We start from the raw sequence: 23,183 nt of genomic DNA, 5'->3' as shown, positions 1-23,183 counted from the left end.
TGCCTCTCAAATGTTTATTCTCGGTGTTGGGTTTTATCAAATACATTTCCCCCAAAAATGCGACTTATACTCCAGTGCGACTTATATATGTTTTTTTTCCTTCTTTATTATGCATTTTCGGCCGGTGCGACTTATACTCCGGAGCAACTTATAGTCCGAGAAATACGGTAATATATGTATCTCTGACTTCCCTTGTTAACGGCAGTTGTCAAACGAAAACAGCTTATGAGTCACACTTGTCTCACTTTACCAAAGTGTCGAGGAAGTCCGATCAGGTGACAGACTACACAGGGAGTTGTCTTCAGCCTTGTACTTACATCTTAGAAGTATCGATTTTACATTAAGGGCATTTGGTTGTAGTGCCCTACGAGATCCAGTAGACGTGAAAATGAACTGATGATTTTGATATTTCATTCCCAGCTGGCACAAGACATTAAATCATCGTTGAGAACTTGTAGAATTAAGTCCTGACGTTGAGCAACTCAAACCTAACGTTGGAACATGCTTTTTGACGACATTTAATTAATGTTCTGATATTGATTTAACCATTGAATATTGGTCATTTTCCAACCAACATTTTACAACACAAATACAACATTAAAACAACATGCTTTTTGACAACGTTTATTTAATGTCAGGTTGTGACGTTGATTTGACCATTGACATTTGGTAATTCCCCTCCCTCTCAACTTACATATAAAACTATTTTGCAACGTTGTTTCAAAGTCCCTTTTAAAGGACATGTATGTATAATCAACGTTGTATCAATGTCTCGTTGCAAATTGTTTACGAAATTGATGTGGATAGACATTGCTGGACTGCAGAGTAAAATTTTAATTGCATGTCTATTTTTGCAAAGTCAGTCCCAGTTCCAAAATGTCAAAAAAGAATCAAACATTTTTTTTTATGGGACTAAGAACGTTGATCCTAAAAACAATGCAAACAACAAAGGAGGGTTGTACGGTATACCGGTATCAGTATAGTACCGCGGTACTAATGAATCATATTCGGTATTATACCGCCTCTAAAAAGTACCGGTTTCACCCCGTTTAAAAAATGTTTATATTATGTTTATAAACTCAGGAAATATGTCCCTGGACACATGAGTTTTGATTGATTAATTGAAACTTTTATTAGTAGATTGCACTGTACAGTACATATTCCATACAATTGACCACTAAATGGTAACACCCGAATAAGTTTTTCAACTTGTTTAAGTTTTCTCTAGTGAATATGACCAATGTATGATCCTGTACTGACTTGGTATCAGATTGATACCCAAATTTGTGGTATCATCATCCAAAACTAATGTAAAGCATCCAAACAACAGAAGAATAAGTGATTATTACATTTTAACATAAGTGTAGATAGAACATATTAAAAGAGAAAGTAAGCAGATATTAACAGTAAATGAACAAGTAGATTAATAATTCACATTCTACCACTTGTCCTTAACAATTTTGAAAAAATAATAGAATGATAAATGACACAATATGTTACTGCATATGTCAGCAGACTAATTAGGAGTCTTTGTTTGCTTACTTACTACTAAAAGACAAGTTGTCTAGTATGTTCACTATTTTATTTAAGGACAAACTTGCAATAGGAAACATGTTTAATGTGCCCTAAGATTTTTTGTTAAAATAAAGCCAATCGTGCAATTTTTTGTGGTCCCTTTTATTTAGAAAAGTACAGAAAAGTATCGAAATACATTTAGTACAGGTACTGGTACCAAAATATTGGTATCGGGACAACACTACTACAAAACAACCCTTAAGATTTGTGCTTTGAGCTGTATTTTTCCCCACCGTGACTGACATAAATAGATTCCAAATAACTGACTGTGCCCATGTCCATTCTGTCATGTGTGCTACAGAATGATGAATCTGATCAATCAGAGCAATAGTATGTTGTTTTAAAATGAATTACGTCGTTAAATAAATATTTACCGCATTCAGTAAGAGATTTTTTTTTTTTAAACATTGACATTCTGGCGTCTGCCTCGTAACAAAATTCCGTCTTGCCACCTGTGGTTCCACCCGAGTGCCAAAGGGGGCCGCGCCTCGATAGCAGCAATATTTGGCTTTGCCTCCGAGTCTGATGCTCTATTTTGGGGCAGCGGCAGCTGCCAGAAGTTTCCAGAATAAAACGATGCCCCAGTACTGTAATATAAATGTGTCAGGAACTGACTTCATTATTATAGCAAACATTTTTTATATTTTTAACTGGATCCAGACATTTTACTTTTAGCTCAACATTTTTTCAAAACCACCCAAAATATGCTTATATTCATGAAAACTGTGGTTATTATAGAAATCTAATATTTTAGTATATTTGTTATAATCTCTTGTTAAACATACTTTATTTATTTAATGTACTTTTGGTATGCGATGAATAGATATATTTTAAAGATTTTAGCGAAATAACTGTATAGAATGTTGACTAAAATTACTTGTTTATATTCTTAATGAATAAAAGTTCAAATTATTCAAGTAAAATAGAATTACATTAAAAAAATAAATAAATACAAAAATAAATATGTACAGTATATATATATATATATATATATGCACATATTTGTGTATGTATATAAATATGTGTGTATATATGTATGCATTATATATGTATATATGTACATTAATACATGTGTATATGTGTGTGTATATATATATGTATGTATGTACATAATGTGTGTGTAAATATAATTTTGTTAATTCAAGCTCCCAAAATATCAATCAATCAATCAATCAATGTTTATTTATATAGCCCTAAATCACAAGTGTCTCAAAGGGCTGCACAAGTCACAACGACATCCTCGGTACAAAGCCCACATAAGGGCAAGGAAAAACTCACCCCAGTGGAACGTCGATGTGAATGACTATGAGAAACCTTGGAGAGGACCGCATATGTGGGTAACCCACATATGCATATCAAATTCATATTTTAGTGTATTTGAATCATTATTGTATTATATTCAATACATGTATTTATTGTATTATTTTTGCATATACAGTTTTTCATATTTAGGCTTAATAAGGATACCTTTATTTTAGTTTAAATGGGCTATTATGTTCTAATTAATAATGAAATAAACAAAAAATATTAAAGTAAGTAAAGATAAAATCAAAAATGTCAACTGGAGCCACACATTAAAATAATATATTTATTTTTTAGTTTTGTGCAATAAAACCCATTGATTTAATGTATTGATTGAATACAATATATGTTTATATTATTTAATTTTATATGAATGTTATATTTTATTATTTGTATTGTTATACATAATTTGTTTTATTATTAGTCATTATATACGGTAGTTAATAATTTAGCTAAATAAGGATGTCTTTGAGTTCATATATGTTTATATCTTTCAAAACAACACAGTATTAAATCCATAAAAAAGACAAATTAAATAGATTTGAAAAATTAAAGCATTTAATTTAATTCGTATATTTTTAAAAAATGAAGGTTAGTTGAAAAATGATGTCAGTGATAAAACAGTGCTTAAACTGCATTACTACAATGTAACGTATTGTTGAATAAGGTGCCAATCAAAATAAGTGAATGTGGTGATTTGGTGTGAGGAGACGCTCGCAACATTCATCTATTAGTGTAACAGCCTCTTCCTCCTGCATGGTATAAGCTCTTTGGGACAAACTGTGCGAGTGTTTGGTGCGCTTCCAGGACGGCTTTAATCGCAGCTACACGGCCACTGCGCTGTTATTCAGATCAGAACAATAAAACTACAAAATCCAGCAAAGTGTACTGGACTAACATGTGCTGCACAAAATAAAAGTCCCTGGAATAATTCAAAGAGGGTGGCGTAGTAGTAGTAGTGGTAGTGCATGTATGTGAGCTACACGCACGCACACACTCACACACACACACACACACACACACACACACACACACACACACACACACACACACACACACACACACACACACACACACACACACGATCAAGTTACACATGGCGACTAGTTAGTGTTACCGACACAACATGACACTTTTTAAGGGCGTTAACCTCCATTATTTATGGATTCCATGCCAATACGTGACACACAGCAAACTATGAGCACTTTGCAATAACGCTATGCTATTGAGGGTTTATTTACCTTGTAATAATGAAAGATAGTAGCTGGATGTGTTTGCTTTATTAAGGTCAGCTGCAATTTTGGGGGAATTCTGACCGTCATCCACAATCCCCCTGTGAGACAAGAACACTTGTCTTACCTTTTTCCATGCATTCTTAACAGTAAACAACTTTCCCTTTCTTTCATCTGCCTATGAAGCCCTCTAAAAAAATCATCCAACCACACTCCATTTACATGCCGGGACCTGCATATTAACCAGTTTATTGTTTGAGCTAACGTCGAGGAACTACTTTTCTGGCGTCGTGACACATCGCCTTGCTCACACTGCTCCTCCGACCATTAGCGAGTAGGACAGCTACTAGCTAGCTTGAGCTGCTAATATCGTCATGAAAAAAAGGCTTTGAGTTAGGAAAAGTTAATGCTGGATCATAAATCATGCCTCTCACATGTATAGTAAAAGGTTGTGGCACTATGCCGAGCAGTTGGTCAACTTTGACAATTCACGAGATACCAACTTGATACTATACGGCTCTCAACAAATAGAAAACGGCATAAAACCATCGCTAGGAATAATTTTTTTTTATTAGAGGAGAATTATTCTGAATTCAGCAGCTCAATGAGAGTGCAAGTGCTGAAAGATACAACCATACCATCAGTCAACATCTCAATGAGAGCAGTTATAGCTACCGATTCTGTGACACCAATGCACCCGGGAAAGAAGTTCTGGTAATGTTTGAAATGACCAAAATACTGCAAATATTACATGAATTACGAATGTACCTGTTACTACAGTATATTGCATACTAGTGTTGTCCCGATACCAACACTTTGGTACCGGTACCAAAATGTATTTTGATACTTTTCGATACTTTTCTAAATAAAGGGGACCACAAAAAATTGCATTATTGGCTTTATTTTAACAAAAAATCTTACGGTACATTAAACATATGTTTCTTATTGCAAGTTTGTCCTTAAATAAAATAGTGAACATACTAGACAACTTGTCTTTTAGTAGTAAGTAAGCAAACAAAGGCTCCTTATTTAGTCTGCTGACATATGCAGTAACATATTGTGTCTTTTATCGTATTTTGTCAAAATTATTAAGGACAAGTGGTAGAAAATGAATTAGTAATCTACTTGTTCATTTACTGTTAATATCTGCTTGCTTTCTCTTTTAACATGTTCTATCTACACTTCTGTTAAAATGTAATAATCTCTTATTCTTCTGTTGTTTGGATGCTTTACATTAGTTTTGGATGATACCACAAATTTGGGTATCAATCCGATACCAAGTACTTACAGGATCATACATTGGTCTTATTCAAAGTCCTCATGTGTCCAGGGACATATTTTCTGAGTTTATAAACATAATATAATTTTTTTTTAAACAAAAGATGATGTTGTGATGCCAAAAAATATCGATGTAATCTTAATAGTATCGACTAGATACGCTCCTATATTTGGTATCATTACAGTGGATGTTAAGTGTAGATCCACCCAATGGCATTTGTTTACATTTTGATGCCGGTGAGCTACGGTGTGTAGTGAAGCATGTTTAGCTATTCCTGGTCCTGCAGGGATGATACTTGTAAGAAACTTACTTTATTTGTCGCCATGGAGGCGAGGATTAGTGATTTGGAAGTAGCTAAAACACTGCCGACTGGACTTTAGCCGCCAGCTAGCTAGCCATGTCTTAAAGCACCTCTTCCTGAGGGCGTTTCAGTGTTAGAACTTCACCTTTATCTTTAGTTTTTAAGCCAAAATGCGTCCGTTCTCCCTTTTCTGTCTACCCACATTGTCTGCTTTTAAGTAATCTGTGATTGTGCGCTGCCGAACATGCTCCTCTGCTCGTAAACCAGCAATGACATGACGACGAGAGCGCGGGGGGACCGGTACTTTTTAGAGGCGGTATATTACCGAATATGATTCATTAGTATCGCGGTACTATACTAATACCGGTATACCGTACAACCCTATTGCATATAGAGATGTCCGATGGGGGGTGTATATTGTAGCGTCCCGGAAGAGTTAGTGCTGCAAGGAGTTCTGGGTATTTGTTCTGTTGTGTTTATGTTGTGTTACGGTGCGGATGTTCTCCCGAAATGTGTTTGTCATTCTTGTTTGGTGTGGGTTCACAGTGTGGCGCATAATTGTAACAGTGTTAAAGTTGTTTATACGGCCACTCTCAGTGTGACCTGTATGGCTGTTGACCATGTATGCGTGGCATTCACTTGTGTGTGTGAAAAGCCATAGATATTATGTGATTGGGCCGGCATGCAAAGGCAGTGCCTTTAAGGTTTATCGGCGCTCTGTACTTCTCCCTACGTCCGTGTACACAGCGGCATTTTAAAAAATCATAAATTTTACTTTTTGAAACCAATACCGATAATTTTCGATATTACATTTTAAAGCATTTATCAGCCGATATTATCGGCAGTCCGATATTATCGGACATCTCTAATTGCATACATACTTGCAGTATGTGTTAGAGGTTTTTAGATGATTTTTAGAGGTCTTTAAAGGCGGAATAGATTGCATCCACATTACCAGCTTATTAGCAGTTGTTCACTATTTAGAATACAAGAAATTAAATAAAGTAAAAAAATGTGGGGATAAATGGAACAATTCCAAAAAGGTCCACTTCCTCTTAAACAGTATGTTTTAAATGTTTTTTTTTTACATAACAATTATTACATTTCATATATAAATTTTTCTAATTCAAATTAATGTTAATCACTGTGTAATTTTCAGCTATAATGTGTGCAATCAACTTTTTTTTATTTTTTTATGTTCTATCCAAATTCTGCTAAGATTTCATTTTTTATTCATATTTTATCATTTCATGTTAATACTAATAGTCCTTCTCATGTCGCTGTGCGAGGTGACCATGTCGCATTAAAAAAAACAGTATGGCAGTAATGACGCACTACCTGAGCGCCCGCAAATGTCTTTTTTTAGTCAAGTTGAGTCACGTCTACGCACATCAGGCGTCTTTTTCATTATTATTCCCCTTCTATGGGCGACGTTTTATGTACTCGCTGCTCTAAATTGATTTTCTTTCTTATACTTTCCACTTTCCCTTCAACACCGTGTGTGTGTGTGTGTGTGTCTGAACACCTTTGTTTGTGTGTGTGTGTGTGTCTGTGTGTGTGTGTGTGTGTGTGTGTGATGTTCACTGAGCGTCACAAATGAGAGCGCCGTGTGCTGATGCGATGCTTGCAGAGTGAATCAGGAAGTGCCAGAGCCTGCAGGTGACTGCCCACCCCCCACCCCTCCTGCCCCCCCTCGCTTCCTCCCCTGGTCTCTGGAGTCGACTGCGGCCTATTGATGTCAACAACAGGGAGTGAGGAGACTTTAGTCTTTATTATCAACTCACCTTGGACTCAACATTAGGTACACCTGCACCCTAGACAATCCCATCCAATAGACAAGCTGCATCATCATGAATACAAATATACAGGTTTTCCCACGGGTCAATTAAAAGCATTCAAATTCATTAAATTGGTTTTGCAAAAATTAAGGTTTTAAATGGTAATAAATACAATGTTAAGAGGCATTAAAGCAGGGGTCGGCAACCCAACCTGTTGAAAGAGCCATATTGGACCAAAAATACAAAAAACTAATCTGTCTGGAGCCGCAAAAAGTACAAAGCCTTATGTAAGTGTTATAATGAAGGCAACACATTAAGTAAGTGTCTCAGAGGGTGGGATAAAATGTAGATGTGTGTGTCCAAGTTAAAGGAAAGGACAGGCTGTCTTCTTCTAATGGATTCATTACAATCTTTTGCTGTGGTCTGGAACAACATGGCACACAAACAACAATCAGAAATGCAGTCAATATTACATACAGATAATGTGTCATGAGACAGGCAAATATCAATTAAATACCTAGAGGACATAAGTAAAGGAAATTAAATTACTGTATTTTTCGGGGTATAAGTCGCACCTGCCGAAAATGCATAATAAAAAAGGAAAAAAACATATAAGTCGCACTGGAGCCCGGCCAAACTATGAAAAAAACTGCGACTTATAGTCCGAAAAATACGGTAACTCAAATTAACTCAACAAATGAGGCATAATGATGCAATATGTACATACAGCTAGCCTAAATAGCATGTTAGCATCGATTATCAGCGCTCCACGCAAGTCAACAACATCAACAAGGTTCCCCTTTGTGCATTCACACACAGCATAAAATGTTTGGTGGACAAAATGAGACAAAGAAGGAGTGGCATAAAACACGTCTTTCTGTGGCAGCGTCGGAGAAAGTTGTACATGTAAACACTCTACGGTGAGTTCAAGGACAGCCGAAATTAGTAGGACAAAACGGCGCTGGCCAAATACTCTCATCAGTGAAGCGTAAACACAAACGTATTAAACATTGGGCATTCTGACATTTAGGAAGGTTTGTGTTATGTTTGTCCTCCTACAGAAACATTATTAAAAACAACAAATATATTTTCCCCCATCTTTTTCCATTTTTATATATTTTTGAAAAAGCTCCAAGGAGCCACTAAGGCGGTGCTAAAGAGCCACGGGTTGCCGACCTCCACATTAAACAAACAAAAAAAAAAAAATCATACAATTGCTTTTGGCAACAAAAAAGACAATAAAACAAACTACCTTACCCAGTTTTTCCAATTGGGGAAAAAAATATTGCACTTCAAGATGTTCAATATTTATTGAAGTGCGAACAAATATTTAGAGTTCATTTTATTTTGTTATTCACCTTCCAATTACATTGAAAATACTACAATAATGAAAAATATGTTTATTGCGTTTGAAAGGGTTACTTATATACAGTAATATTAATTAGTGCTTAATTCAGCCACAGTTAATCAACATCAACATTGTTATTGTCAAATGCTTGCATTTGTGTCTGTACTGACAATTGTATGCTTTTGATTATGTTTAATAACTATCTTCAGTAGGACATTACATTTGTTTTAAGTTGCATCAAATTAGATTTGCTGATACTTGCAGAAATCCTTTTGCTACCTGGAGGTTTTCTAGTCTGACTTTGTTAGACAATCCTCCCGTGATTTGTTGGCGTCACACTTCCATCCCAGTGCAAATTATTTTGACGTAATAACCTCCACTAATGAGCCTCCAAGGTACACTACACCCCCCCCCCCCAACTCCACTATTATGCAAACTTTTTAGTGATGTTCTAACAATAACACGTTTTTATGAGCTCCAAATGTGAGTATCGTCGTCCTTACTTGTTTGCCATACTTTTGTTAAGAGGCTTCGCTACACATCTTTAAAAAAAGCTCTGCCAGCTGTCAGTCAGCTACAGATGTAGGAGTTGTAAGTTTAATAGTTTTGTCTGTCTTCAGTGAATATGCTAACCTCAAATGTTTATAAGTGAGTGTAATGTTAGCATACGGCTCACATAGCTACGCTAGTCTTGGTAATGTTTGTGTCCTCCTATTCCGTTATTGTTTGAAATACAAAACCCAAAACCAGTGAAGTTGGCGCGTTGTGTAAATCGTAGATAAAAACAGAATACAATGATTTGCAAATCCTTTTCAGCCTATATTCAATTGAATAGACTGCAAGGACAAGATACTTAACGTTCGAATTGGTAAACTTTGTTATTTTTTGCAATTAGCTTATTTGGAATTTGATGCCTGCAACATGTTTCAAAAAAGCTGGCACAAGTGGCAAAGAAGACTGAGAAAGTTGAGGAATGCTCATCATACACTTATTTGGAACATCCCACAGGTGAACAGGCTCATTGGGAACAGGTGGGTGCCATGATTGGGTATAAAAGCAGCTTCCATGAAATGCTCAGTCATTCACGAACAAGGATGAGGCGAGGGTCACCACTTTGTCAACAAATGCGTGAGCAAATTGTCCAACAGTTTAAGAACAACATTTCTCGGTCAGTAATATCAAAAGGTTCAGAGAATCTGGAGAAATCACTGCGCGTAAGCAGCAAAGCCTGTGACCTTCGATCCCTCAGGCGGTACTGCATCAAAAAGGGACATCAGTGTATAAAGGATATCACCACTCAGGAACACTTCAGAAAACCACTATCAGTAACTACAGTTGGTCGCTACATCTGTAAGAGCAAGTTAAAACTCTACTATGCAAAGCGAAAGCCATTTATCAACAACACCCAGAAACGCCGCCGGTGTAAAGTGGTAAAAATGCCCCTGTGCCAACATTTTTGCAACGCTTTGCTGTCATTAAATTCTAAGTTAATGAGTATTTGAAAAAAAAATTAAGTTTCTCAGTTCGAACATTAAATATCTTGTCTTTGCAGTCTATTCAATTGAATATAAGTTGAAAAGGATTTGCAAATCATCTGTTTTTATTTACAAATTACACAATGTGCCAACTTTACTGGTTATGGGTTTTGTACATGGCAGGTGTTACTTTTAAGGTACTACTCAATCTGTACAGTTACTTCAAGGCAGTGGTTCTCAATTCCCCAGGGGGGGTCCCGCCCACCCCCCCACTATTTGAGAAGCATCGCTTTAAGGGGATAGGAGGAACTGGTGTTGACGCTCGACAGGAGGTGCTCGATGGTGCGTGTCATCCTCATTGTGACTCGTTAGACAGCGTGTGAAAAGGTGCCGCTAAAAGGTTCTTTTCAAGACGTGCTGCCGCTTCATGTACTGCGCTGTGGTGCCGCTTATAACGTTGGATTTTGGCCGGTCGCCATCAGCATGGGTCACTCGGCGAGGGAGTACTGAAGGCTCAGCTCTTAAAGGCACGGTGTTGCATTTCTCACACGGAATGATGAATTAACATGATTTTTTTTTTTAATTATACAAATAATTGTGTACATTACTTATTAGTCAGGTACAAATCAGTACCGCGACATGCCAAAAATAAAAAAAACATCACTGCAAACTTTTTCAATAGAAATGCTATATTTTGTGTTTGTATTTTTTAATTATGTTGCAATAATTTTAACATAAGTTATAAGGTTTAAGCAAGAATATTATTTTCCTCACAATTATTTTTATTTAAAATTATGTTTTTTTTTTAACTATTTAGATTATATTTTTAGTTAACATTTTTAGTGTTTGTATTTTTTAAATATGTTGCAATAATTTTAACATAAGTCATAAGGCTAAAGCAATAATATTAATTTCCTCACAATTATTTTTATTTAAAATTATTTAGATTATATTTTTAGTTAACATTTTTAGTGTTTGTATTTTTTTAATATTTTGCAATAATTTTAACATAAATTATAAGGTTAAAGCAAGAATATTATTTTCTTCAATTTTTTAAAATTTAAAAATGTTTTTGAAATTATTATTTAGATTATATTTTTAGTGAACATTTTTAGTGTTCGTATTTTTGTAATATGTTGCAATAATTTTAACATAAGTTATAAGGTTAAAGCAAGAATATTATTTTTCTCACAATTATTTTTATTTAAAATTGTTTTTTTTAATTTATTTAGATTATATTTTTAGTTAACATTTTTAGTGTTTGTATTTTTTAAATATATTGCAATAATTTTAACATAAATTATAAGGTTAAAGCAAGAATATTACTTACCTCACAATTTTTTTATGTAAAAATGTTTTTTTAATTATTATTTAGATTATATTTTTAGTGAACATTTTTAGTGTTCGTATTTTTTAAATATGTTGCAATAATTTTAACATGAGTTATAAGGTTAAAGCAAGAATATTATTTTCCTCACAATTTTTTTTAATTTTAAAATGTTTTTTAGTTAATATTTAGATTATATTTTTAGTGAACATTTTTAGTGTTTGTATTTCTGTAATATGTTGCAATAATTTTAACATAAGTTACAAGGTTAAAGCAACAATATTATTTTCCTCACAATTTTTATGAATTTAAAAATGTTTTTTTTAAATTATTATTTAGATTATATTTTTAGTGAATATTTTCCATTGTATTATTTATTTACTCAATATTAGAATGTACCTCTGCTGTCACAAGTAAAAAATGATCATTCAAATTTTAATTAATTAATTTTATTTATTTTATGGTATAAAAACTCTCATAGACAAACCTAATAGACATAATGTGCAACATGTAGTCTTGCATTTGTGACTACAAAATGACTAGAGGATACATTCTATACTTTGCTGGTATTTACTCATGTTTAATCGCCCTCAGACCCCAAAGAGTACAAAGAGCATTGATGATAAATGTACTACGAATACTAAAAACGGACACAGATGTTAGGTTTTCCATTCATAAATTCAATTAAATAACTGTCCCTCATCAAGCAAAATAAGTCTTTCCTAGCTGCAAACGTCACCGATGTTTGTTCTTATTTCATCTTGACTTGCATTGCACGTTGGAGAGAATAACCTAAGCTGTATACAAGGTGCAGCAGGTGAGGGCAGTGATTAAATCCTATCAAGCGAGTTAAGATCTATAAAGATGATGTGTAAACATAGAGAGTCCGATCAGCGTGCATTAAGTGGACAAGCTGTGTGTGTGGTTTTTTTTGGAACGCTGCTAACATATAAGACAACGAGGCAAAAACAGACAGCAGGCAGTTGGCAGCAGCGTCGCCATGGCAACCGTCTCCCTGCATGTAACTTCAAAATGGACTGGTGGTAATGTTCATGTTTGTGCTGCACAGATCACGGACACGCAGTTGGTTGGACTTGTGAAGTTTTGGAGTCTCGACATTAATTAATGCGCTCCTAATGCCTCTCATTCTGTTGTCATTTGTGATTTGAAGACTTGACCGTTGTTCAAGTTCTCTGGTGAGTGTAAGGAAGTATTTAGTGGGGTGGAAAGATCACCTTGTGTCTTGTTTACTACTTTTTTTTTTTGCATAAATATACTACTTGTAGCACAATAAATAGCAAGGAAAAAAGAGCTTGTTTCGCAGGTTTCCCAGCTCGTCAGGGGAGGTTTTTGTTGTAATTGTAATAAGTACATTTGACGTGTGATTTGTCTCATTTTACTTGGTACATTTTGTTCATTTTCAAGTTTTTGTTTTTTCAAGGCGTCAACGTAAAGAAAAAAAAAATCCCCTGACGAGCAGGGAAACCTGCAAAACAGGCTTGTTGGGATGATATAGCATCCGTGTTTTTTCCTGACCTAAGGTATAATAGATATACATACATATTTTTTGTATATTTAATATACTATATATGTATACAATTTCATTTCATTTTTATTTATCTCCTTCATTGATGTGCATCTTTGATCGATAGACAATTATATCTCAATTATTCAATTATACATTTACACACCAATGCCTGAGAAGGAGCAGGATGAAGAAAAATCTTATATTTTCCTGCCCCCTTCAACATAATACGTAGTCTTACTTAAAGGCCTACTGAAATGCAATTTTCTTATTTAAACGGGGATAGCAGGTCCATTCTATGTGTCATACTTGATCATTTCGCGATATTGCCATATTTTTGCTGAAAGGATTTAGTAGAGAACATCGACGATAAAGTTCGCAACTTTTGGTCGCTGATAAAAAAGCCTTGCCTGTACCGGATGTAGCAGACGAGTAACGTGACGTCACAGGTTGTGGAGCTCCTCACATCTGCACATTGTTTACAATCATGGCCACCAGCAGCGAGAGCGATTCCGACCGAGAAAGCGACGATTTCCCCATTAATTTGAGCGAGGATGAAAGATTTGTGGATGAGGAAAGTGAGAGTGAAGGACTAGAGGGCAGTGGGAGCGATTCAGATAGGGAAGATGCTGTGAGAGGCGGGTGGGACCTGATATTCAGCTGGGAATGACTGAAACAGTAAATAAACACAAGACATATATATACTCTATTAGCCACAACACAACCAGGCTTATATTTAATATGCCACAAATTAATCCCGCATAACAAACACCTCCCCCCTCCCGTCCATATAACCCGCCAATACAACTCAAACACCTGCACAACACACTCAATCCCACAGCCCAAAGTACCGTTCACCTCCCCAAAGTTCATACAGCACATATATTTCCCCAAAGTCCCCAAAGTTACGTACGTGACATGCACATAGCGGCACGCACGTACGGGCAAGCGATCAAATGTTTGGAAGCCACAGCTGCATGCGTACTCACGGCACCGTGTCTGCGTATCCAACTCAAAGTCCTCCTGGTAAGAGTCTCTGTTGTCCCAGTTCTCCACAGGCCAATGGTAAAGCTTGACTGTCATCTTTCAGGAATGTAAACAATGAAACACTGGCTGTGTTATCCGGCAAAACAGTCAGGGGGTGCATTCTACGGCGGGGGTGCGTTATCCAGCACAACACCTGCCGCAATACACCGCTTCTCACCTACAGCTTTCTTCTTTGCTGTCTCCATTGTTCATTGAACAAATTGCAAAAGATTCACCAACACAGATGTCCATAATACTGTGGAATTTTGCGATGAAAACAGACGACTTAATAGCTGGCCACCATGCTGTCCCAAAATGTCCTCTACAATCCGTGACGTCACGCGCCGACGTCATCATACCGAGACGTTTTCAGCAGGATATTTCGCGCAAAATTTAAAATTGCACTTTAGTAAGCTAACCCGGCCGTATTGGCATGTGTTGCAATGTTAAGATTTCATCATTGATGTATAAACTATCAGACTGCGTGGTCGGTAGTAGTGGGTTTCAGTAGGCCTTTAATGGATATCATATAAACCAACAATTACATCCAAATATAATGAAAACAAACAAAAAGCACAAAAAAATACAATATATATGTATACTATATGTGTATGCTTTATATATATATATATAGTACATAGAATAATGAAATAAATAATACAAACATATTAAAATATCTCTCTGAGAACCAGCATTCTTTACAAATAGCCTAATTTGACACAAGAAAAAAAAACTTCACAATGTTGACATATTTTCTTAAAATGATTTAAACATTCTAGAAATTCCAAAACTCTGTAGGCAGTAATTACATCAGTGTTTTTGCTACAAACTCCTATTAGCTAGCAAGTGTTGTTGTGGTGTGTTATTTTCCTCTTGACTTTCACAGTTACTGTAATAGAAGACGGAAAAGTGCGCCCCCCTGTGGTGACATAGGTCGGTCACTGAGTAGAAGGACAAGTAGACCTCTCAGTTGTGTCCTCTCTCGACACTTCTCTAGTCACTTTGACGTTGTAGACACCTTTTATGAAGACTTTCAGATCGTAGAAACTTCGATAATGACTTTTGGATGGTGTGGGCAAATGCAGCTGGCCTGGAGGCTTACATGTATATTTTCCATGTTGATAAAAAATGCATGGTCAGCGTGTTGCTGCTGCACAATAAGAAATGTGCATCATGGAAATGAGCTCATTCATTATGCATGGATGCTCATTTGTGTCATTTGGAAATGGAGGAGCGCCAGGTCGGCTCATAGATAACCCCCCCTAACACACACACACACACACACACACACACACACACACACACACACACACACACACACACACACACACACACACACACACACACACACACACACACACACACACACACACACACACACAATCCTCATGTGTCTTGTGGTGTGTTCTGTCCAGTGCACTTTCAAGTACTGATATGCAGTTCAGTTATACTGCCTTTTTGGAACAGTGGCTATAACTGTACTACAGCCTTTCAATGTGGTGAAAGCTGAAGCCGTTGGTCGACACCTCGCCGTCTATTTGTATTTATTTACACTATCACATAGACAGGAAGTGATGTACTACCACTTGTACACAGTATAATACACTTTTAGACAATATAATACACTTATACACACTATAATACTATCCACACCTATATTATATTATATTTTTTTTACAAATACATATAAATAAAAATAAAAATAACTGTTTAGTCATTTTTATTATAATAAACATGTTTTTATTTATGTCAAATAGATATACATTTGTTTAGAGATATATATGTGTGTATATATATATATATATGTATATAGTCGAGGTTTCTGTGGTTTTATCCATTATACAGTGCTTCAGGGGTAGAGCGGAATATACGTTAGATCAGGGAAAAACACAGAGGCTATTTCCTCCCTACAAGCCTGTTTCGCAGGTATTCCTGCTCTTCAGGGGATTTTGTAGAATAAAATTGAATAACATTCAATAAAATCCCCTGAAGAGCAGGGAAACCTTGTAGGGATGAAATAGCCTCTGTGTTTTTTCCTGACCTAACGTGTGTGTATGTGTGTAAATGTATATGTGTGTGTGTGTGTGTATATATATATATATATATATATATTAGTGAACATATTTTCTTGAATATGAAATGCATGTATACCTATAAATATATTTAGGTTTTATATTATGAAAATACGTACATTTTGTATGATTCCAATTGATTGGATGGATTGTCTTATGTCCGTATTAAACCCACCAATCTGTTTTGGAGTTCATGTTCTGTTGTAAAAAAAAAAGAAAAATAATGAATATAGTAAATGCACATATTTTATTAAGTGTACTTAGTATACAGTACAGGCCAAAAGTTTGGACACACCTCATTTCAATGCGCTTTCTTTATTTTCATGAATATTTACATCGTAGATTGTCACTGAAGGCATCAAAACTATGACACCTGTGAAGTGAAAACCATTTCAGGTGACTACCTCTTGAAGCTCATCAAGAGAATGCCAAGAGTGTGCAAAGCAGTAATCAGAGCAAAGGGTGGCTATTTTGAAGAAACTAGAATATAAAACATGTGTTCATTCATAGTTTTGATGCCTTCAGTGACAATCTACAATGTAAATAGTCATGAAAATAAAGAAAACGTATTGAATGAGAAGGTGTGTCCAAACTTTTGGCCTGTACTGTATACCCATATATATATATATATATATATATATATATATATATATGTATGTATATATATATATATACTGTATGATGTAAATTGGGAATATTAATAAATATATATGTATATTATTTAGGGTTGTGCTGATTAGTCAGCAGCAGATTGATATTGCCCGATTTTGGTGAAAAAGTATGTGATCAGCCATTGCCGATTTATTTTAATTTTAATTATTTTAATGCCGATCACAAACACCGATCCTGCCTCACTAACACTGTATTATTATTTATTTTCTTTGGTTATTGTGTACTTTTGACTTTGTTTTGATCACACAGTTGTATGTAATAAAGTAGAACAATGAACTAGTTGAAATATTGTGTTGATATTGTTTAACTGTCAATAGCACTCACCATAAATACATGTACAGTTTATACATGCGATTGGTATCGATATTGGTATCGGCCGATTTCACTTGTGGATGATCAGTATCGGAATCGCAAGAAACCTTGCCCGGAACATCCCTAATAATAATACATCTGAAGTAAATCAAATAAAACCACACAAAATGGAAATATATTTGTGTGCATGTTTATATCAAACAAATACATTTTAAGTATATGTTTTTTATAAATAAAAATTAAAACTATTTGTTTGTTTCTATTTGATTTATTCTAATGTCTGTATTGAATGCTCTAATTGCTAAAATGTTTATTGTGTTATAGAAAATAGTTTTAATGAATATAGGGGATACATATTTAAAAAAATATTTATGTAAACATATGGTATAAATCATATATTTTATTAAATATATTTTTCTATATTACATGTATTCACTGTACCCCAGTGATTCTCAAACGGTGGTACATGTACCATTAGTGGTATGCCAAAGAATATTTTGATTAAAGTACAGCTATTTTGAAACACAGTGTTACTGTTCAAACTGTGTGTAATGTTACAGTGGTCAAAAATATTAAATATACTTGTTAAATAAAACATGTGGCTTATTTTTAATGAATACTTAGGCCTACTATGCCCCTGTATTTCAATGTTGGTCATTATGGTGGTAGTTGGAGAGCCAAGTGTTTTCTGAGATGGTTCTTGGTGAAAAAAAGTTTGAGAACCACTGTTATATACAATGAAAATACTACCTTTGTAACATAAACGTATAAACAAATACTACATATATGATTACAATAATCCAAGTATTGTGTAATGTTGTCTTTCAGGTGGTGCTCGTGTTCGCTCTCAGCATCGGAGCTTTGGTCATCTACTTCATCGACTCGTCAGAGTGAGTTTTACTTCTTTAAAAAAAATAAATAAAATAAAAATGGCTTTTCCCTAAAACTACAATGGCTGATTAGAAGAGAGGAAGTTGGGTTAATGTTTGTGAGGAGTGAGCAGGAAGTGTCGTTTGAAAGACACACACAATAATGATGATGATAATAACGATAAAGGAAGAAAGGTCAGTGAGTGTCTTGGTCTTCATTATGTAAAAAGTGTTGAATTCCATCCTTTGTGGCCTCCTGCCCGCTTTACATTTCACCTTTGACCCCACACCTTCCTCACTCAGTCCCCTCAGGATTTTTGCCATGTTGCAAATGTAACCAATTGTCAGGTTCAAACACTGATGACATCTATTAAAACAGACGAGAAGCAAGGAATCATGCAGAGACACAAATTTTGCTCAATTGAGGAAAGACGTTATTTGGGCTGTACTCTAGTTACAGATCCAAACTTCGCTCTAAAGTCTAGCCCACGTGCTTCCTCTATTTATTTGGGAGGTCCCTGGTTACATCACTGAAGCTGTCGCTGAGGGAATGGGGTTTTTCTCGACAGCTCCAGTTAGACACAATATATGATTATACAAGAAATGCAAATGTGTTGACGCTGGTGATATCGCCTTGTCTCTGCTCTGTCTGCGTCACGGCGGTGTTCGGCCTTGGCAGTCAGCAGGCCGCTCCTGGACACAGACACTGATACGAGACTGGCTTGCAATCTTTTGGATTGCCAGCTTTGAACAGACAAAGAAAAATACCACTTCAGCACAATTGACAATAATTATAGCAACGGCCCTTAAGCATAAAAGTTGTGTGATAATATATACATAATTATTCTAACACCAATCTCCTCGCAACTTTATCAAAAGCCCGCACATTTTGGCCAATCATCGTCATTATTGCCAGTCGAATTTTATCTATCATGTTTACATGATAGAGATGTTTATTTTTTTATATTTACAAAAAATGACTAAGTTTTCCAGTTCGAACGTTAAGTATCTTGTCTTTGCAGTCTATTCAATTGAATATAGGTTGAAAAGGATTTGCAAATCATTGTATTCTGTTTTTATTTACCATTTACACAACGTGCCAACTTCACTGGTTTTGTACGTTCCCATCCTCACCTATGGTCATGAGCTTTGGGGTTATTTATGACTGAATGGACAAGATCACTGGGACAAGCGGCCGAAATGAGTTTCCTCCGTCGGGTGGCGAGGCTCTCCCTTAGAGATAGTGTGAGAAGCTCTGTCATCCGGGAGGAGCTCAAAGTAAAGCCGATGCTCCTCCACATTGAGAGGAGCCAGATAAGGTGGCTCAGGGATCTGTCAGGCCACGGGGAAGACCAGACGATGTCACCCCAATGTGTCCTGGGAACACCTCACTATCCCCCGGGAGGAGCTGGACGAAGCGGCTGGGGATAGGGAAGTCTGGGATTCTCTGCTTAGGCTGCTGCCCCCCGCGACCCGACCTCGGATCAGTTTTTATTGTGTTGACTACAAATGTTCATCTTAGTTCTTGTTAACAGTGTTTATTTTGACAGCAGTTTATGAAAATGTATTTTAGTTTGAGTCATGTTTTCGTCATCTAAATCAGTGGTCCCCAACCACCGGGCCATAGCCCGGTACCGGTCCGTGGATCGATTGGTACCGGGCCGCACAAGAATTTAAAAAAAGAGTGTTTTTAATTAAATAAACATAAAAAACACAAGATACACTTACAATTAGTGCACCAACCCAAAAAACTTTCCTCCCCCATTTACACTCATTCACACAAAAGGGTTGTTTCTTTCTGTTATTAATTAATATTCTGGTTCCTACATTATATATCAATATAGATCAATACAGTCTGCAGGGATACAGTCTGTAAGCACACATGATTGTATTTTTTTTATGACCAAAAAAAAAATAAAAAAATTGTAATCTACATCACATATGTTTTTCTACACCAAAATTCATCTATTATTGAACTTCTTCTTCTTCTCCAGATTTTGGCGCGCTCTACCTTCCACATTTTTCACCCGATTCAAACCGTTCCAACTTCAAACTGTTCAGCCTATTCTGGAATCGCGGGCTTTCCCTTGACAAATTCCCAGATTTCCCAGAATTCCAGGTTTTCCAGGACATTTTTCCCATTCAAAATGAATTGACCATTTTTCAAACTTCCACCATTTCCACATTTTTCAACCGATTCAAACCATTCCACCTTTAACACATTCCACCATTCTGGAAATTCAAAGTGTCATGTTTCCAAGTTCAAAAAAATTCCCCAAATTTCCATAATTCCTGGTTTTCCAAAGCCCCATTTCCACCCTTTTTTCTGCCGACTCCTCCTTCCACATTTTTCAACGCTCCACCGTCAAAACATTCCTCTTAATTAGGACAAAAAACTAAGTTGTTTTTTGAACTGCAAAAATTCCCGTTTTTCCCGGAATTCCGTAATACCATTTCTCAATTCAACATGTTAATACTTCAACATTTCTCGACCGATTTGAAAAATTCCAACACCAACCATTTCGACTCATTCAAGTTTTTTTTTTTTACCATTTTCAAAAAAATTCCCGCTTTTCCCGAAATTCCCAAATGTTTTGGAAATCCTCATTGAAATCAATGAGACATTCTTCAAAGTTCCACAACTCCCACATTTTTCATCTGATTCAAACGGTTCCAACTTCAAAATATTCAGCCTGTTTGGGAATTGTGTGCTCTACTTCAACAATTCTTAAAAAAAAATTCCCGGATTTCAGTTCAACTTCAGCATTGGAGCATTCACGCACAATTCCTTCAGGAATTGCCTCATCTAGTTGACTTGTAAAACCGTATTTAAAAATAATTCACCGATTAGCTTAGTTTGTATTAACAGTAAATATTCCAAGCAGTTCACCAAAATAGTGTTCTTTTTGTATGTCTCTGATGATCAATATTAGTGCTAGCTTGTTAGCATTTAGCATTCTCTTCTTCTATTTGCATTGCCATATAGCTAAACGAGCTGCAATGACCACAATCGCCCCCTAGTGTACGAAAGGCACACAACATGGAGATAGAGAATGGAAACTAGAACTGAATCTGGTGGTGTTTGGCTTTTTTGAAAAATCGGATTAACACACCTCGATAATGCGATCGGAAAGCAGTTTTCTGTAGCATGTAGGCCAGAGCTGGGAAAATATTTTGACTCGGGGGGCCACATTGAGAGAAAAAAATGTGTCTGGGGACCAAGGTGTATGTGTGTATAAATTATATATACACATTTAGCTGTAAAAATGTGCTGTACAGTATGTGTGTTTGGGTCCCTTTTTTCCCCCACAATGTCCAATAGAGTTCTAAAAAGTTATGACTGACCACCTCAAAAAAACTGAATGGAATTTTACAGTTTTTTTACTAAATGGAACACCCAAAATGTAGATTAAAATAAAGAAAGTGGAACTTAGAATATTAACTATGAACAATAAAACACTGAATATTAACAACATATGAACGTCACATGTAGGTGTGCAAATAGAAAAAACAAATTATATAACGACTTCAACTAATTTAGTTAATGGAAACGTACTGTGATAACACATTCATAAAACCACAAGTTGATTCAATGTTACTGAAAGAAAAAAAAAGCACATTGCAACTTTTTCTGTAACTTTCTGAAAAATCTGCTGTGAATTTAGGCATGACCATCACAAAAACAAGCCCGCAAAATCCCAGAGGGACTGATTATTGAGGCCAGATGGACGCTAACTTGCACTCATTTTTTACGTTGTGTCCTCCAGTCATGTCCAATTTTATTTGGAGGTTGGCTGGTGTGTTTAGTGGAGGACATCCAGGCCCTTCCTGTAATTAGTCCTGCGAGCCTGCTAGATGATGGACGTGCTGGCCTGGCTGGAAGACACCCAGCAGACCCACTTAGAGGCAAACAGGACAACTCCACTGAGTCTCTCTCCAACCTGTAGATTCACTGCTAAACTCCGCCATGCATGCTGCTATAAACTCCTATTTTATACTATATATAATCTACATGTATATCACTCAGTCAAAGGTAATACAATTGTGAATAAATATACATACTGCATTAATAAAAATATAATTATATATACATTTTTAGAATATTTAGACAGTATTTGCTAGAATTATATTCATATTTAATATTATTAAAGTATATGTACTCAATGTAAAAATTGTAAACTGAAGTAACATACATGCTGTATTTATCAAAATATAGTAAAACAATATTTATACTCAGTATTTGCTAATATTTCATTCACATTTTTATATTATACTATATGTGCGATTAAATGAAGTGATTAGATTGAATAAAAGTTTAAACATAGGTGTAACATACATACTGTTTTAAAAAAACAATAGTTTTTAAATATATATTTATAGTATTTGCAATATTTTATAACAATATGTTATATTATATGCACTTCATATGAATTACAGTTAGTACATATTAGTGACAGTTTTTATTCAATTTAAATTTTTATTTATTCTATTGATATCATAGAAAGAGAAAAAACAATCAACGTAACATGAAAGTAAATTACTAATATACATGCCGTATTTATAAATAACAATATATTTAAAAATGTATACATAGTATTTGCTCAAATGTAATTCATATTTATAGTATACTATATGTACAATTTATATGAATTAGATTGAAAAGAAATAAAATAAAACATACTTATTATATTTAAAAAGCAATAGTTTTCTAAATATTTATTTACAGTATTTGCAAAAATTCAATTGAGATTGTACATTATGCTATACATGCACTCTCAATAAATTAATTAGGTCATAAATAGAAGTAATATATATACATACTATATAAAAACATATTTATAAGTATTTGCTCAAATTTTATACATATTTTTATATTTACTATATCCATCCATCCATCCATTTTCTACCGCTTATTCCCTTCTATATGTACAATTTATTTGAATTATATTGAATAACAATTAAATAAAATATAGGCAACACACATGCTGTATGTAAAAGCAATAGTTTTCTAAATATTTATTTTTAGTATTTGCAAGAATTATGAGATTTTATTAGTATGCTATATATGCACTTTATATGAATTAATAAGC

The 23,183-nt window shown here is 35.1% G+C and overlaps 1 protein-coding gene across 5 annotated transcripts in view; it reads left to right on the top strand.

Moving 5' to 3' along the window:
* The window catches only part of LOC133610392 (calcium-activated potassium channel subunit alpha-1a-like), a 142,258-nt gene that overhangs the window by 40,419 nt on the left and 78,656 nt on the right, over nt 1-23,183 (top strand). For all 5 annotated transcript variants that reach the window (XM_061966597.2, XM_061966598.2, XM_061966596.2 and 2 more), the window contains exon 3: nt 18,053-18,114. In XM_061966597.2, coding sequence (XP_061822581.1) covers nt 18,053-18,114 — 62 coding nt within the window. The remainder of the gene's footprint in view (nt 1-18,052; nt 18,115-23,183) is intronic.

Source organism: Nerophis lumbriciformis, linkage group LG11 (genome assembly GCF_033978685.3).
Source record: "Nerophis lumbriciformis linkage group LG11, RoL_Nlum_v2.1, whole genome shotgun sequence".
In the NCBI taxonomy this organism is placed as follows: Eukaryota; Metazoa; Chordata; class Actinopteri; order Syngnathiformes; family Syngnathidae; genus Nerophis; species Nerophis lumbriciformis.
This window is presented reverse-complemented; position numbering and strand designations above follow the sequence as displayed.